This window comes from Chiloscyllium plagiosum, chromosome 19, assembly GCF_004010195.1.
Source record: "Chiloscyllium plagiosum isolate BGI_BamShark_2017 chromosome 19, ASM401019v2, whole genome shotgun sequence".
NCBI classification, from domain to species: Eukaryota; Metazoa; Chordata; class Chondrichthyes; order Orectolobiformes; family Hemiscylliidae; genus Chiloscyllium; species Chiloscyllium plagiosum.
In genome coordinates this window covers 48,656,328-48,672,593 of record NC_057728.1, presented here as the reverse complement: position 1 = coordinate 48,672,593, position 16,266 = coordinate 48,656,328, and the positions used below count along the sequence as shown (strand labels likewise).

Below are 16,266 nucleotides of genomic sequence, written 5' to 3'. Positions count from 1 at the left end.
GACATAATGTTGTTACACTAGGTTTTAAGCTAAACATGATAGTAAGAGAAACTTGGCTTTCCCTCAAGACGAGTTAAGTATGTAATAGAATAACCATTACAGGCTTCTGGGTATACAAGTCTTGATGGGCTGAATGATCTTTACTGAAATATATTAATTTGGTGTCAACTTTCATCGCTTTGTTCTACAAATAAATAGTGGTAAAACATGCATTGTTATATTTGCTGTACAGAGCACTGGCACTTAAGAGCTATAAAGAAATGTATGCATCACAGAACTGATTAAGAATGATTGGGTCATTTGGTGAAATGTATTTCAGTAAAGTTGATATTTTGAACAGTTACATTGGTTGAAAAATTGTTTTGCAAATTGAATTTTATTGATTTTGGTTTGTTTTTGATATTCATAGGGTTTGATACATCTATTAGATCAATAAGAGTTATGGAAAGTCAGCAACAAATTGACCAACATTACTGTGTTAAAGGAATTCATTGTGGGTTAGTTACTTTAAATATTATTGATATAACTATTTCATTTCTCAGAAAGCAATCCTACTTCAATTGGTGTTTTTCTATTATGTTTTTCAAATTTATGGTCAGAGTTGGGAAAATATCAAACCAATGTTGATTGGAATTTAACTTGGGCATGGCTCTATTTGTGATAGGTCAGACACCAAGATACAGTATATGTTACAATTAATTCTTGAGAATAATATTTCCCTCTGCTAATTATATTCATATGTTTCTTAGTTGTCATTTCATTTTTCAGTTTTGTAGAAGGGGTTTTTCTCATAATTTTTTTTGTGTTTATTTCTAACCTTGGTTTTGTTTAGATTAGATTAGATTACTTACAGTGTGGAAACAGGCCCTTCGGCCCAACAAGTCCACACCGCCCCGCGAAACGCAACCCACCCATACCCCTACATTTACCCCTTACCTAACACTACAGGCAATTTAGCATGGCCAATTCACCTGACCTGCACATCTTTGGACTGTGGGAGGAAACCGGAGCACCCGGAGGAAACTCACGCAGACACTGGGAGAACATACAAACTCCACACAGTCAGTCACCTGAGGCGGGAATTGAACCCGGGTCTCTGGCGCTGTGAGGCAGCAGTGCTAGCCACCGTGCCACCCACGGTTTAATTTTCCAATGGTTTCGTTTTTATTACATTTGTAGTCTGTACTTCAAGTGATAGGACCATAATTGCTCCATCCCACTTTACACTCTAATTATGTTAATTCTTCGTCCAATGATAGCATTGATTACGAATCTTTTGGCTTTTCTAGTGTAGTGGTCATGTCCCTACCTCTGAACCAGGAGGCTAAGATTCAAGTCTTCATCTGCTCCAGAGGTGTGTAATATCATCTCTAAAAAGGTTGATCGGAAAATATCTGGATTGCTAATTTCGCAGAGTGATGAGTGAGGAAAAGCTTTGTAAAATAGTTAAATGAGAGCCGAGTCTTTCTGCTTTACTCTTGGACTATAATTGCATAATCAGGTTGTAAGGCTTTTGAAGGATGCAGATCAAAAGATACCAATTGTAGTCATTTTGGCTTGTGCAGTCACATGCCACTAAAGGGTATTTCACCTCTGTTTGAGTAATGAGTGGGCTAAATTCATTTAAACTGTTATTTAAAATAGTACAGCTGTTTTTTTTACTGTATATGTAGTCCTTGGAATTCAAAGTTTAATAACTATGTGCTTTGCATGACTGATGAAACTACTGTACTTTGTTTTCAAATTAGTTTTGTTTTCACTACTCATCTTTCAGGAATGGCAGCTATAGCTACGTAATTCCAATCAACAAGTATACACCTGTTAATATGAGAATTACTTTGGAAATGAAGTAAGTACTATTATAAAGATTTGTATTTTATATTCTTTCTAAATCAAACCCTAATTAGCCTATAAGTACCAATATTTATTTGTAATCATACCTTCTATTGTTTCCCATGGATTAAACTTAATTCAAGCCTGTTGTTTGAAATGAATTATTTAATGAAGTTTCTTATATTTTCTAATGGATTTTGTTTAAGAATATTTAAAAGTTTTTTAAGCATGCTGATGTGATTTTTCTGTTTTGGAATACTATGTGACATTGTTGCAAGGTGACACATGAATTTTTATTTTGTACATTTGATAATGCTACAATTAATTAATAATTTGAAATATTAGCCATGGCAACATTATTAATAACGCAGTACAGGTTCGTGTTGGAAGGCAATTTTTCAGTTAAAAGGATTTGCTGTAATTTTAACTGCATTTTTGCATGATCAAATATTTGCACGTCAAAACTGCAGTGTTCTGTGCATGTATAGGTTAGAGAATTGCAACTTAGAAAAAGCTGCAAGCAAATATGCTGGGCTGATCAATGTTAGGATGGATCTCTTTGTGAAATCTTCTTGTGCATTATTTAATTAATAGGAAAAGGGAATAGCCATTCCCAAAACAATATGCCTTCTGTTTTACCACAGCTTTGTGGCCCTTGCCTATCCTTCATTAAAGAAAAATGTCCATTATTTTGGTCACCTGTATTATATAAACTTTATGTCAGGAGAAATAGAGGACTTCATATGCTGGAGATCAGAGTTGGGAGTGTGGTGCTGGAAAAACACAGCAGGTCAGGCAGCATCCAAGGAGCAGGAGAATCGATGTTTTGGGCATAAGCCCTTCATCAGGAACCTTTATGCCATGAAGAGTTACTCAGCATTAAGATTGTTATGAAAATGTGGGTATACTGTACCTTTAAGAAAGTTAAAAGCTAACAGAACTACCTGACAGCACTAAGTGTTCTCAACAAGATACAATGTAGCATGTGGTGCAGCAGTTAGTGTAGCTGTGTCCTAACAGTTTGGGGGCTCCTGTTCGGGATTTGAACTGGTGCAGACAGATTTGAATAGTTTTGGAGGTATGGAAAATCCCAGCTGATTTAAACACTTGCAGGTTAGTGTCCCAGATCTTTAAATAAAACGTAGGTGAGACAATTTGTTTAATTTCGGTGATTTGTGGTTGATTGAATTAAAAGTAAGAGAAATGGCTCTTAAAATTGCTAAAGGAGGTTCTGGGATTTGAAGATGATTCTCAAATTTGCCAAGAAAGTTTAGAAGGGAAGAAAAATGCCATACTTTCAGAATGAGCAAATAAGTTAGATTTGGGTTTTACCAAGGACAAAAGTAAAGCTGAAATTGTAATGAAATTACTCAAACACTTAGATATGTCAGAGAAACAGACAAATAAGGTAGAGGTAAGAAAAAACTTAAATTACAATTGAGGAAATTGGAGTTAGAAGATAAAGAGAGGAGAGAGAGGAGAGAGAGGAAAAAGCGAGAGAGAGAAGGTTCTTGGCTGAGCAAAGGGAGAGAGAAAGAGAGAAAAGGTTCTTAGCTAAGCAAAACGAAAGAGAGAGAATTTGAACTTGTGCAGTTGCGGCTTAGTCAGCAAAGTCAAGTTAACAGGATGGAGCTTAAAAGAGAAGGTAGAAATATATATAAATATGTCAAAACTTTGCCACATTTTGATGAGAAAGATGTTGAAACCTTTATTTCATTTGAAAAATTGACTAGACAGATGAAGTAGTCGAGGATTTATGGATAATGCTAGTTCAGACTAAAGTGGTAGGCAGAGCTAATGAGATAACGGGTCAATAGATTATGAAGAGGTTAAACAGGCTATTTTAAGTGCTTATGAATTGGTACCAGAAACACAAAGAAGGAACCAGGTCAGATTTATGTTGAGTTTAAAAGAATTAAACATAATAATTTTGATCAATGGGTGTGTGCTTTGAAAATAGATAGGACCTTTGAGGCTTTAAGAGAGATTATTCTGCTGGAGGAGTTTAAAAACTCACTTACAGAGATGGTAAGGATTCACATGGAGGAACAGAAAGTTCAGGAAGTGAGAAGGGCAGCAGAATTAGCGCATAAGACAAGCTTCTGGCCAGAATTTCATCTTGTGAGGGATAGAAATTGGGAGAAGGGGAGATCCTACACAACGAAACCAAGAGTAGAGAGCACTGGATAAAAAAGAAGCCCAAGAGGATAGAAAGGCCTCAGGTGTTTCCACTGATGAAGTGGGACAAGTAAAGCCACAGTGCTGATCGTTAAAGAAGGGGCTGTGGGAAAAGATGAGGTAAAAGAAGCTAAGCCAGTGGCATTAGTGAAGGTAGTAAAGGAGACCCCAAGAAGAGCCGAGGAGCTGCAGGAGAGTGCACAGCCTGGGCAGGGGCTGGGTATGGAATTAGTACATGATCTCTACAAAGAATTTGCCTCTGTGGGTAAAGTTTACTCGGAAAGAACAAGGGGACAATAAATTACAATTTTGAGAGATACAGGATCTAACCAGTCACTGATAGTAAGGGATGAGCAAATATGCACCCTTTCTGACCTGTTACCCGAGAGTATGGTAATTTGTGGGATAGATAGACAGAGATTTAGTGTTCCCCTATGTAAGATCAGGTTGGAGTGCCGACTCAAGACTGGGGAAGTTACAGTGGGAGTGATTGACAGAATGTCAGTTCCAGGAATTCAGTTTGTTCTTGGGGATGATTTGGCAGAAGCCAAGGTAGAAGTGGCACCCCCTGTTGTGGAGAAGACCAGGAAACTGAGGAGTTAAAACAGAAATATCCTGGTATTTTCCGAGCCTGTTATGGTAACCAGATCCCACTATCATAAGTCACATCATGAAGTGAAAGGTTAAGACAAAGATGAAAGTGTTGAAGTTCAGTCAGCAGATACCCTGTTTGACATAATGTGTTGGAAAAACCTGAACAGGCTGAGAGTCAGACAGAAGTGTTTAGTCCTGATAGGCTAAGAAACTTGCAACAGCAAGACAAGACCTGTGGATGTGTACTCTGAAAAGAAGGCTGAGAATATTCCGGAGGGTTATTATCTTAAAGATAGAATCCTAAGATGGAAATGGAGACTACGGCAGGTTAGTGCAGAGGAGAAATGGACTGAAGTGCACCAGATTGTGTTGCCAGTAGTATACAGACAAGTGGTGTTGGGGGTAGCACATGAACTACCTGTAGGAGGTCACCTTGGGATACAAAAAACTCAGGCTAAGGTACAAAAACACTTTTATTGGCCTGGAATGCACAAGGATATGGTTAACTTTTGCCGAATGTGTCATACATGCCAAATGGTAGGTAAGCCACGGGCGGTAATAAAACCTGCACCTTTGTTGCCAATTCCCGCATTTGAAGAACCTTTCACGTGAGTTATAATTGATTGTGTCAGTCCCCTCCCAAGAACTAAAAGTGGGAACCAGCACTTGTTAACCATAATGGATGTGTCTATCGGATTTCCAGAGGCAATTCCATTACACAGTCTCAAGGTAAGAAAGGTGGTAGAGGAGTTAGTACGGGCTACCCAGAGAGATTCAGTCGGACCAAGGGTCAAATTTTACTGCTAGGCTGTTTTAGAAGTTTATGGATAGCTTAGGTGTATAGCACTTTAAATTCAATGCTTATCACCGTGAATCCCAGGGAGCTTTAGAAAGGTGGCATCAGCCCTTGAAGATCATGTTGAGAACGTACTGTCAGGATTACCTGAATGATTGATTGGGATAAAGGTATCCCATTTGTTTTGTTTGCCATTAGAGATGCCCCAAATGAATCTACTCAGTTCACATACTTTGAGTTAATATTTGAGCATGAAGTGAGATGCCCTTTGAAATTAATTAAAGAAAAATTGACAGGACCAATGACGGAGATCTCACACTTAGATTATCGGAGGTGAGGGAGAGATTAAATCAAGTAGGTAAGTTAACTAAACAGCACCTAAAGAGGACACAGCATAGAACGAAGCAGGTGGCAGATAAAATCTCTGACACTCGGACGTTTTCCCGAGGGGTGATGTGTTAGTACTGTTACCAGTGATAGAAGATCCTTTCAAAGCCAGGTCTAGTGGTCCCTATCAAATTGAGAAAAAGTTGAATCAGGTGAATTATCTAGTAAATATGCCAGATAGGAAAAAAAGGTATTAGGTATGTCATGTGAACATGTTGAAACTGTATTATACTAGAGAGAAAGAACTGGAGAAACAGGTGTTAGTTACTGCCCTGCAAAGTGAAGAATCAAATCCAGATGATGTGGATTTTGAGGTGCGTCCAAATAGATTTAAAAATGAAGAAGTCCTTGAGGAGAGTGATAGGTTAGTAAATTATCTGTCTCAGGAGCATAGAACGCAGTTGAGAGATTTGTTACTGCAGTACAAGGACATATGTAAGAATCAGATGCTATTCTACAAGAAGTAGACGTAGGGAATACTGCTCCAATAAAACAACACCCCTATTGGCTTAATCCTTTCAAATCTAGACAGGTCCAGATGGACAAGGACATCATCGAACCAAGTCAGAGTGAGTGGAGTTCGCCGATCATCTTAGTTCCTAAACCAGACGGGACTCAATGATTCTGTGTGGGTTATTGGAAGGTCAACTCCATTACAAAATCAGACTCATGTTCAATTCCTAGATTGGAAGATTGTATCGAGAAAGTCAGACAAGCCAGTTACATCAGCAAGTTGGACTTAATGCATGGTTACTGGCAGGTATCTTTATTAGAGACAGTGAAAGAAATTCCTGTGTTTGTAACCACAAATGGGCTATATCAGTTTAAAGTGATGCCCTTTGGAATGAAGAATGTACCCGCCACATTCCAAAGACCCATGTACAGAGTTGTGTCTGGGTTAACAAACTGTGCAGTCTATTTGGATGATGTAGTGATCTTTAGTAAGTCCTGACAAGATCACATGGTACAGTTGACAGAGCTCTTTGAATGACTACGAGAAACAGAACTGTTGATAAGCTTAAATAAAACTGAATTCGCGAAAGCAGAGGCGACGTCTTGGTACATAACATCGGTCATGGAAGGTTGACCCCACAGAACGCAAAGATGAAGGCCATCGAGGAATTTCCACGACCAATCTTGAAGAGGCGCTTCGATTCTTAGGACTCAGCAGATTCTATTGGAAGTTTGTTCCAAACTTCAGCAGTATAGTGGCACCGTTAACCGATTTGCTGAAGAAGAACACAAAGTTTTGGTGGACAGAACAATGCCAGGAGGCATTCGACCATTTGAAAGCCATATTAACCATCAAACCAGTTTTAGCCACACCAAACTTTTCAAAACCTTTTAAGGTCATCATCGATGCTAATGACATTGGAGTTGGAGCTGTACCCCTACAGAAAGATGAGGATGGGATTAAACTGCCAGTTGGTTACTTTTCAAAGATGATCAACATCCACCAAAGGAAAAAGAACTATTGAGTTTGGTATTGGCCTTACAGCATTTTAATGTGTATGTCACGAGCAATTGTCAGAGATGGTTGTGTACACGGATCACAATCCCCTTACATTCTTAGAATGCTTTAAAGACAAGAATGAGGCAATTTCTTTGGAGTATTATGTTACAGATTTTTAATTTAAAATCATACATGTTGCAGGTTGTAAGAATGTAATTGCAGATGAGTTATCGTAAATTTAACTGATAAAGTTTAGATGAGATTTGTACACGTAGAAGATTCTTTATCCAAAATTGTCAGGACTAGCTGTTTTTCGAATTTCAGAATAAGTGATAGTTTGATGGTGAAATTTTAAAAATCCCACCAGAGGAGCAGACTTTCTAACTAAAACAGGCCTTGGGTAAGAATCCAGGCCTGCTGGTGCTGGGCCATGTCTTCCCACGTCGCATCTGAGTGACACACATTGAGTGGGTGTCGACTTGGGTTAATTGTTTGCACGCCAAATAACCTTGTTAATGAGAATAAAAAGTCATAAAAAAACTTCAGTTTTTGGATTTTGGAACTTCTGATAAAGGATCATCTACTTGGATTTATTTAATGTTTTATATATATAATGTGTGTGTGTATATATATATATATATATAAATAATATGGGAAGAAGTTAAGGTGAACTTAGATTAAAGTTAATATATGTTAGGGTAATGTGTTTAAAGAATAGGAAAAGAAAGCCATATTTTCATTATGATGGTTCATTGTTTCTTAAGAGGGGGAGGTGGTATGAAGAGGTGGGTGTACTGTACCTGCAGACCTACCTGACAGCACTAAGTATTCTCAATAAGATGCAATGTAGCATGTGTTCCAGCAGTTAGTGTAGCTGGTTGCCTGGAGACAAAACAGATTCCATTAGGCCAATCAGTTTAAATTACACCCTGAAAAGTACCAAACTCCAATCAAGTTTGAATTTAGTATATTGACAATTTTAATAGCCGATGGCACAATTTGAGGGTTTCAGAGTATAATACTGGGGAAAATTGAACAGTTGAGAGGAGAACTGCCACACAACCAGCATGTAGAGACTGCCTGAAAAATAGCTCTCTTAAAGGTACCTTGATTGATCAGTGACCTGCAAAACAGAAATCCCTAAGAAAAAGAAAAGAAAACCGAGGAAGAGAAGATTTAATGTCTGGCTGGTTTTGAAAACATGAATTTTTGGTAAAATTTAATCGGGGAGTTTTATCGGCCTAGTATTATAGAAGGGAAGGTAAAAGATAGGTTAGAGGAAGGAGTTGTAAATAGTTGTTAGTTACCTATTCTCTGTTATTCTTTAAGAAATAAAGTTGTTAATTTTTACTTTAAATAGTTCTTGGCCTCTCAAATTTTCACAGATTATGGGATAAATCTGTTCGGTGTTGCTGGTTTAAATTAAGCAGGAGGGTTTACCCCATGTTATAACAATATTATTTATATGTTGCAGCACAACAGCACCCGTGATTGTTTATAAATGTAAAGTGAACCTTGGTGAGACATGTGTAACACCTGCACACAAAATAATGAAAAGGGATGCATCACAGGAAATGTCTCAGGTAACTTGCTATGCTGGACATTACAACAATATTGTGAAATATATGTTTGATTTTAGAAATTATCTGCACTGAGGAAACGTTTGACTGGGCTTTTCAACAATTGATGCCTACAGATGCTGACCTGCGCTTAACACTGAAATTTATTGCAACATAACTGAAAACAAATTGCATTTGTACAGTCCGTTAATTGAAATATGTATCTTAGAGATTCACAGAGGGTTTTTCCAACTTCCTCCAGACCAAGTTTGTAAGCCATTGCTTCCCCTGTCTTCCAATTGCCTGCATGTTCCAGGACTCTCCTTATGACCTCAGCAACCATGTATATCAGTCTGTCTTGGGACCAGCCAACTTCTGAGGCCAGAACTGGCTGCAGCTCATCAATAATAATACAATAAAAGGCTGGCAGAACAATGTCCCGCAGTCCTGCCACTGATCCCATTAGATGTATGTAGCACTGAAATCTTACCTGGATTTTGATACAGTGTAATTTCTACCCCCTTTACATCAGACATGTGGTCATAGGGTAGAACTTAGTTTCACTAACACATAATGGAAAATGACTCAGATGCTTTAAGCTTAGAGATAATGGGGAAGAGTAGACCAAGGATATCCTTAACTCAAGATGATCATGAAGCAAATGGAGGAGAAATCCATTACGAAGACAAATAGAATGTTGGCCTTTATTTAGAGGAATTTAGAGAATAATGTGGCGTTGTTAGCCTATGGTATTATCGCTGGACTGTTAAACCAGAGACCCAGGTTCCTGGGTTTGAATGCCACAACAGCAGATGGTGGAATTTGAATTCAATAAGAATCTGGAATTAAGAGTCTAATGATGACCAGAAATCCATTGTCGATTGTTGGAAAAACCCATCTGGTTCACTAATGTCTTTTAGGGAATGAAACTGTCATCCTTACCTGGTCTCGACTACATGTGACTCCAGACCTATAGCAATGTGGTTGGCTTTTAACTCCCTCTAGGAATGGGCAATAAATACTGATCTGGTCAGTGATTCTGCCATCTTGTGTATGAATAAAAGAAAAATGAAGTTAATGAAGTTTTGCTATAATTGTGCAGGGCGTAAGTGCAGTACCTTGAACACTATATTCAGTTGGTTTCATTGTTTAGGGAGAGGTGATATATTTCCATTGCACATCACACAAAGAATATTGACTAAGTTGATTCCTGAGGTGCAGGGTTTGTCTTATGAAGAATGGTTGGTTGAGCAGACTTGGCCTACACTCCATGGAGTTGGGGTGAATGACATGTAACCTTATTGAAACTGACAAGATTCTGAGGGTTCATGGCAAGCATGGATGTTCAGAGGATGTGCCTTCTCACAAAGGAGTCCAGATTAATGGAGCAAAGGACTACTTGGTAGCATTTTTGTTTTGAAAGTCATGGATCTTTGGCAGTCTCTACCCCAGAAAACTTGAAGGGGAGAGCAGATTTTTGAAGCAGAGCACTCAGGTTTTGGTGAACAAGCAGTAAGGTGGAGGTTAGAACAAGATAAGATTAGTCATCATTTTACTGAATGGCGGAATGGGCTTGAGGGCCTGTACAGCCGGTTAAACGTTTTTTGGTCTTATGGTTCTGACTGTGAATGTAACATGGGAAGAACCCAAACCTGGCAGGCTTAAATTTGATAATGATGATGTGGAGGAGCAGGTGTTGGACTGAGGTGGGCAAAGTTAAAAATCACACAATGCCACAGCATTCCGAAAGCTAGTGCTTCCAAATAAACCTGTTGGACTATAACCTGATGTGTGATATTTTACTTTTAAATTTGATAATACAGTACAACTTCAATAAACAATGTAAGCTGAGAAACTGATGCCTACAGCATTGACCGAGTTTCAATTTTATAGATTTGCCATTTTTCATATCATTCTCTCTTGTATATACATGAGAGCAGTCAGAGTTGCTTCCTTCCTGAGGCATCTTCGTACCTCATACCAATTTTGACCAAGATTCCCCACAGAGGTATTTATTTAGAAACCGCTGTTTTGTGCTAATTATTTGTTTCAGATTAACAAAAAACATGTCCAAACTTGGGTAGCAAAATAACTCAAAAGTTAGACTGGAAACTTAATATCCTGAAGAAGTTATTTTTTTTCAGTGGCGTTGCTATCTGATGTGATGCAAGTCGAGGGCCTGGAGTCACAGAGGTTTACAGCATAGAAAAGGCCATACAGCCTGTCTGTGCTGATCAAAACAATGACCTACATATTCTAATCCCATTTTCCAGCATTTGGCCTATAGCCTTGTATGCCTTGACATCGCAAGTGTACATCTAAATATAACTTGGGCATTGAGGGTTTTTGTCTCCACCATCCTTACAAAACAGTGAGTTCCAGATTCCCACCACCTTCTGGGTGAAATTGTTTTCCTTACATCCTGCCCTCAACCCCCACCCCTTCCCTTGAAACTATTCCCCCCAGTCATTGATCCCTCCACCAAGGGGAAATGTTTCTTCCTTCTGTGCCCCTCATAATTTTATAAACTCAGTCATGTCTCCATTCAGTCAATTTCAGCTCCAAGGAAAACAACTCCAACTTATCCAATCTCTCTAAATAACTAATACTCTCCAGCCCAGGCAACATCCTGGTAAATCTCCTCGATACCCTCTCCAACATAATCACATCTTTCTTATAATGTGGATTCCAGAACGGTACACATTATTCAAGTTATGGCCTAACCAACATTTTATACAGTTACAGCATCATCTCTTTGCTGTTAAATTCTACAATTTTGCTAATAAAGGCAAATATCCCATTTGCTGTCTTGACCACCTTATCCACCTATCCTGCTATGTTAAGAGTCCAGTGGATCTGCACACCAAGGTCTCTCTGATGCTTTTTTCATGTATTCCTTTGCCTTGTTTGTCCTGCCCAAATGCATCATCTCACATGTATCTGGATTGAATTCTGTTTGCCACTGATCAGCCTACATGACCAGCCAGTATATATCCTCCTGTAATTTGGTTTAAGGCTATCCTCCTCACTACTTACCATTGCACCAAATTTCCTATCATTCTACTTCATGTTGATCAACTCTCCTGCATTCAAGTTTAAATTGTTTATATATGCCAACACTAATCCCTGAGGAACTCCACTAGACCCAGACTCCAGTTACAAAAACATCCCTCAACCATCACCCTCTGCTTTCTATCTCACAATTCTGTATCCTGTTTGCCAAATTCTTTGGATCCCAGTGGTCCAACCAGCAACTGCTTTGTCTTGCCACTTCCTAAGGCTTGTGCATTGTCTTTTTTTTAAGTTAATACATTAAAGTTATCTAAATATAAAAAAAAACTGCCCAGGTAAGCATGCTCAGAAAGCTATCCTCATTTCAATGAGGAGACCCAGTACTGGCAGTATACTTGTGGTTTTCTAAGCCTGTGTAAGCAAACTTAAGAATTGCCGCACATAAAATCTTATTTCTGGCCAGTGATAGAATCCCAAGAGTGTGGAAACAGGTCATTTGGCCCAACAAGTGCACACCGACCCTCTGAAGAATTTTCCACCCAGACCCATTCCCCTACATTTCCCCTGACTAACGCACCTAACCTACACATCCCTAAGCACTATGGGCAATTTAGCATGGCCAATTCACCTAGCCTGCAAATCTTTGCAGCATGGTGGCACGGTGGTTAGCACTGCTACCTCTCAGTGCCAGAGACCCGGGTTCAATTCCCGCCTCAGGCGACTGACTGTGTAGAGTTTGCACATTCTCCCCGTGTCTGCGTGGGTTTCCTCCGGGTGCTCCAGTTTCCTCCCACAGTCCAAAGATGTACAGGTCAGGTGAATTGGCCATGCTAAATTGCCTGTAGTGTTAGGTGAAGGGGTAAATGTAGGGGTATGGGTGGGCTGCGCTTCGGCGGGTCAGTATGGACTTGTTGGGCCGAAGGGCCTGATTCCACACTGTAAGTAATCTAATCTACGAGGAAACTGGAGCACCCGGAGGAAACCCACACACACTGGGAGAATGTGCAAACTCTACACAGACAGTTGCCCGATGCTGGAATCAAACCTGGGTCCCTGATGATATGAGGCAGCAGTGCTAACCACTGAGTTACCGTGTCACCCTAAAATTCCTCCCCATCCGGGAACCGAACCCTGGTTTCCCACATGACAGGCTGGTATACTAACCACTGTACTATCGAGGAAATTCAGTCATACAAGATAATATAAGAAAGATTTTAAAGGGGCTTGGTAGAGTTAGACACAGTGATCGTTCCTCCCTGTCCGCGGAATCTTGAACATGAGGGCACAGCCTTAGGTTAGCCGGTTGATCATGAAGGGTTGAGAGACGGATCTTGGAATTCACTGAGGATCATATATACTCCATAATTCAATATATTCAAAGTGAAAATTGAAAGACTTTTATTCTGCAGGATTCTGAGTATGGGGTAGACAGGTAAGTGGAGTTAATGCTGAAGAGCAGCCATGTTCATATTGAATGGAAGAGCAGGTTTGATAGGTCATATGGTCTTGTACAGCTATTGTTTATGTTCTTGTGTACACACACAGTAGGCAATTGAACTGCCAGAAATTGAAGCAATCTGAAACAATTGGTTGTTATTTATAAAATATTTAAGTAACATAGCATTTTTATTGGCTTGCTTAAAATGTATTATACACTTGATAGTTTGTTGTGAGCTCCCTCTCATTAAATGTTTAAATATTCTTGCAGGGGTATCAACATTTCTGGTTCTTGCCAGTAGCACATCTTCATGAGTGTACATACCACTTTCGCGTTGCAGCACCAGTAAGTCAATCTGCAACTAACTTAAAAGCTGAGATCAATCTGAAGCACTTGTCAAAATAGAAATTGTGTGCAAATTGTATCTTTATCTGCTTAATCATTGAGTATTCTCTATTGTACAGGGCCTGGCAGACTGCAGAACAAATCCGAACTTTGCTCGAATATTCTTCACAGATTACCACTTGTACTTCTATCGACAATGCAGCTAATTCAGAAGAACAAATCCTATACCTGTATTGATCTTTATTGAAGTACATTCTTTTCATACAGACTTCATATAGCATCTTTTGTTATTTAACATCTATTAATCAACCAGATTAATTCTTGGATGTAAAATACACACATTACATACTAATTATGATTCTTGTCATCTCGAGGTATGTGAAACACAGGAGTAGCATCTGACTGGAATGGAGGAACAGCACATTTTTACATAGATTTGCCAGTTGTATTTTACAGGGATTGCTAAGAGTGAGAACTAATTTAATATTTTTACTTCTGTGAAGTTTATAAATTAATAAAATTTGAAGCAGTCTAAATTCTTAGGTTTTTTTTGCTAAATACAAGTCTTGTTGAGTTTGGAGTAATTCTTGCTGTGAGGCAAAGGGAATTTTTTTCAACGTATCCCACCAAACCAAACACACACATTGGTTTTGGATTATTGCAAGTTTCTTATCTATATCCTGGCCCATCGTACCAGGTGTTGTTACCAGGGCAACTTGCCACTCACTGGTGATACCAAAACTGACTGGTATTTCTGACGCTGGTGCCATATTTAAAAGGCCATTGTGCACTCAGAGTGGGCATGAGGAACTTACACTGGTGGGGTGAAGGAAGGCATTGAACTTTATTTCAACATTGCTGGACATTCTGCCAATCAACTGAGTCTGCTCTAACATTAGTGGCAATCATGGACTGGGCTGGCATGGTCTAGTGACATAGCCTCCATAGCTGGTCTTTGTGGACATCAAAATTCAGCCCGTGCACCATCCTGTGCAGTAGGATCACATCCACAATAAATGAAAACAGGTCTGATTACAAATACACGGCTGCAGGGTGACCAGGGATGGGAACTGAATGTCCAGGAGTATTCAATATTTAGGAAAGACAGATAGAAAGGAAAGGTGGCGGACTTGCATTGTTAGTTAAAGGGGAAGCAACACAATAGTAAGGAAGGATACCAGCTGGAATGCTGTGGACTGTATGGACAAAGCTGAACAGCACCAAGGGGCAAAAAGCATTATTGGTGGTTGTACATTGACTCTTGAAATGTAGGGGTGATTTTGGGATTTGTGTTAAACAGGAAATTAGAGATGCATGCAATAATGGAACATCTGAAATTATGGGTGGCTTCTGCCCAATCTATATGCAGGTTAGTCATATTAGCACCCAGACAGCAGAGAAGGGATTTCTGGAGAAAAACAGGATAGTTTTCTAGACCAATATGGATAACTTGAGGATCCAACTAGAGAGTAGGTTGTTCTAGACTGGATATTGTGTAATGAAAAAGAAATAATTAGTAATGTAGTTGTGTGAGGCCCCTTAGGCAGAACAACTATAATATGATAGAATTCCCCGTCAAGATGGAGAAGGACATAGTTGATTCCGAGACTGGAGTTCTGAATCTAAATAGAAGAAATGGCGATAATGAGACCAAGTTAGTGTGATAGACTGGGGAACATTACTTAAAAAGGATGACAGTGGAAAGGCAATGGAAAGCATTCAGAGAGCAAATGGGTAAACTGCAAAAATTGTTTGTTCCTGTGTGGCGCAAAACGGAAAGTGGGAAGGTATCCAAACGATGGGCTACAAGGAATGCTAGAGACAGTGTTAGAGCCAAGGAAAAGGCATACAAATTGTCGAGAAAATAATACATGTATAGATACAAAAGGATGTTCCCATGATGGGAGAGACAAGAACTAGGGATCATAGTTTTAAGACACAGGGTAAACCATTTAGAATTGAGAAGAAGAGAAATGTTTTCACCCAGAGAGTGGTGAGCCTGTGGAATTTGCTACCGCATTGAGCAGTCAACACCAATACATTGTATAATTTCAAGGAGGATTTGGATGTTGTACTTGGGGCTAAAGGGATCAAAGGATATAGGAGAAAACATGAACCAGCGATTGAGTTGGATGATCAGCCACGATCATAATGAATTTGCAGAGAAGGCTTGAAGTGTGAATGGCCTAGTTCTGCTCCTATTTTCTGTTTCCATGTTTCAATGAGCTGGGCCTGTGTCTTGGAGCACATAGTGTCCTTTCTGCTGTATTACAATGATGATTGCCCTTGCAGCCGAGGTACAACATTGAAGTGCAGAAGAATCCTATAAGTGGATTGGATCCATTCCATGGGGGTGTGTCTGATGCTGATGTCCGTGGAACATGCCTGAGGTGTTGGGACCTGATGTTCAAAGTGGAGGTCTTTTGGAGCAAGTGGCAAGAACACACTCTGGTTTTCATGTCGACTTTTCCCAACTGCTAAATTTTACTGTGGGTTTGATTCAGATCCCAGCCTCTGGCAAACTGTACTATTAACAAGGTGTTTAACAGCCAACAATGTGCGTCAACTGGGAATTCACCGCTGCCTAGTGAGATTCTCACCATGTCACTTGGGAAAACATACAAGATGAAGGGAGGTGATCTTGATGCTGTAATGGGGCTCGCGGAGCATT

General features: G+C 39.5%; 1 protein-coding gene across 3 annotated transcripts in view; it reads left to right on the top strand.

The window, feature by feature from the left end:
• The window catches only part of LOC122559767 (myelin regulatory factor-like protein), a 76,515-nt gene extending 60,984 nt beyond the window's left edge, over positions 1-15,531 (top strand). For 2 of the 3 annotated variants that reach the window (XM_043709759.1, XM_043709761.1), the window contains 5 exons: positions 410-497; positions 1,775-1,849; positions 8,716-8,824; positions 13,521-13,595; positions 13,715-15,530. In XM_043709759.1, the coding sequence (XP_043565694.1) occupies positions 410-497; positions 1,775-1,849; positions 8,716-8,824; positions 13,521-13,595; positions 13,715-13,801 (434 nt within the window). In that variant the 3' untranslated portion in view covers positions 13,802-15,530. Of the gene's footprint in view, positions 1-409; positions 498-1,774; positions 1,850-8,715; positions 8,825-13,520; positions 13,596-13,714 lie in introns of all 3 variants that reach the window. The other variant, XM_043709762.1, reaches the window with a different exon arrangement.
• Positions 15,532-16,266: the final 735 nt, after the last annotated feature.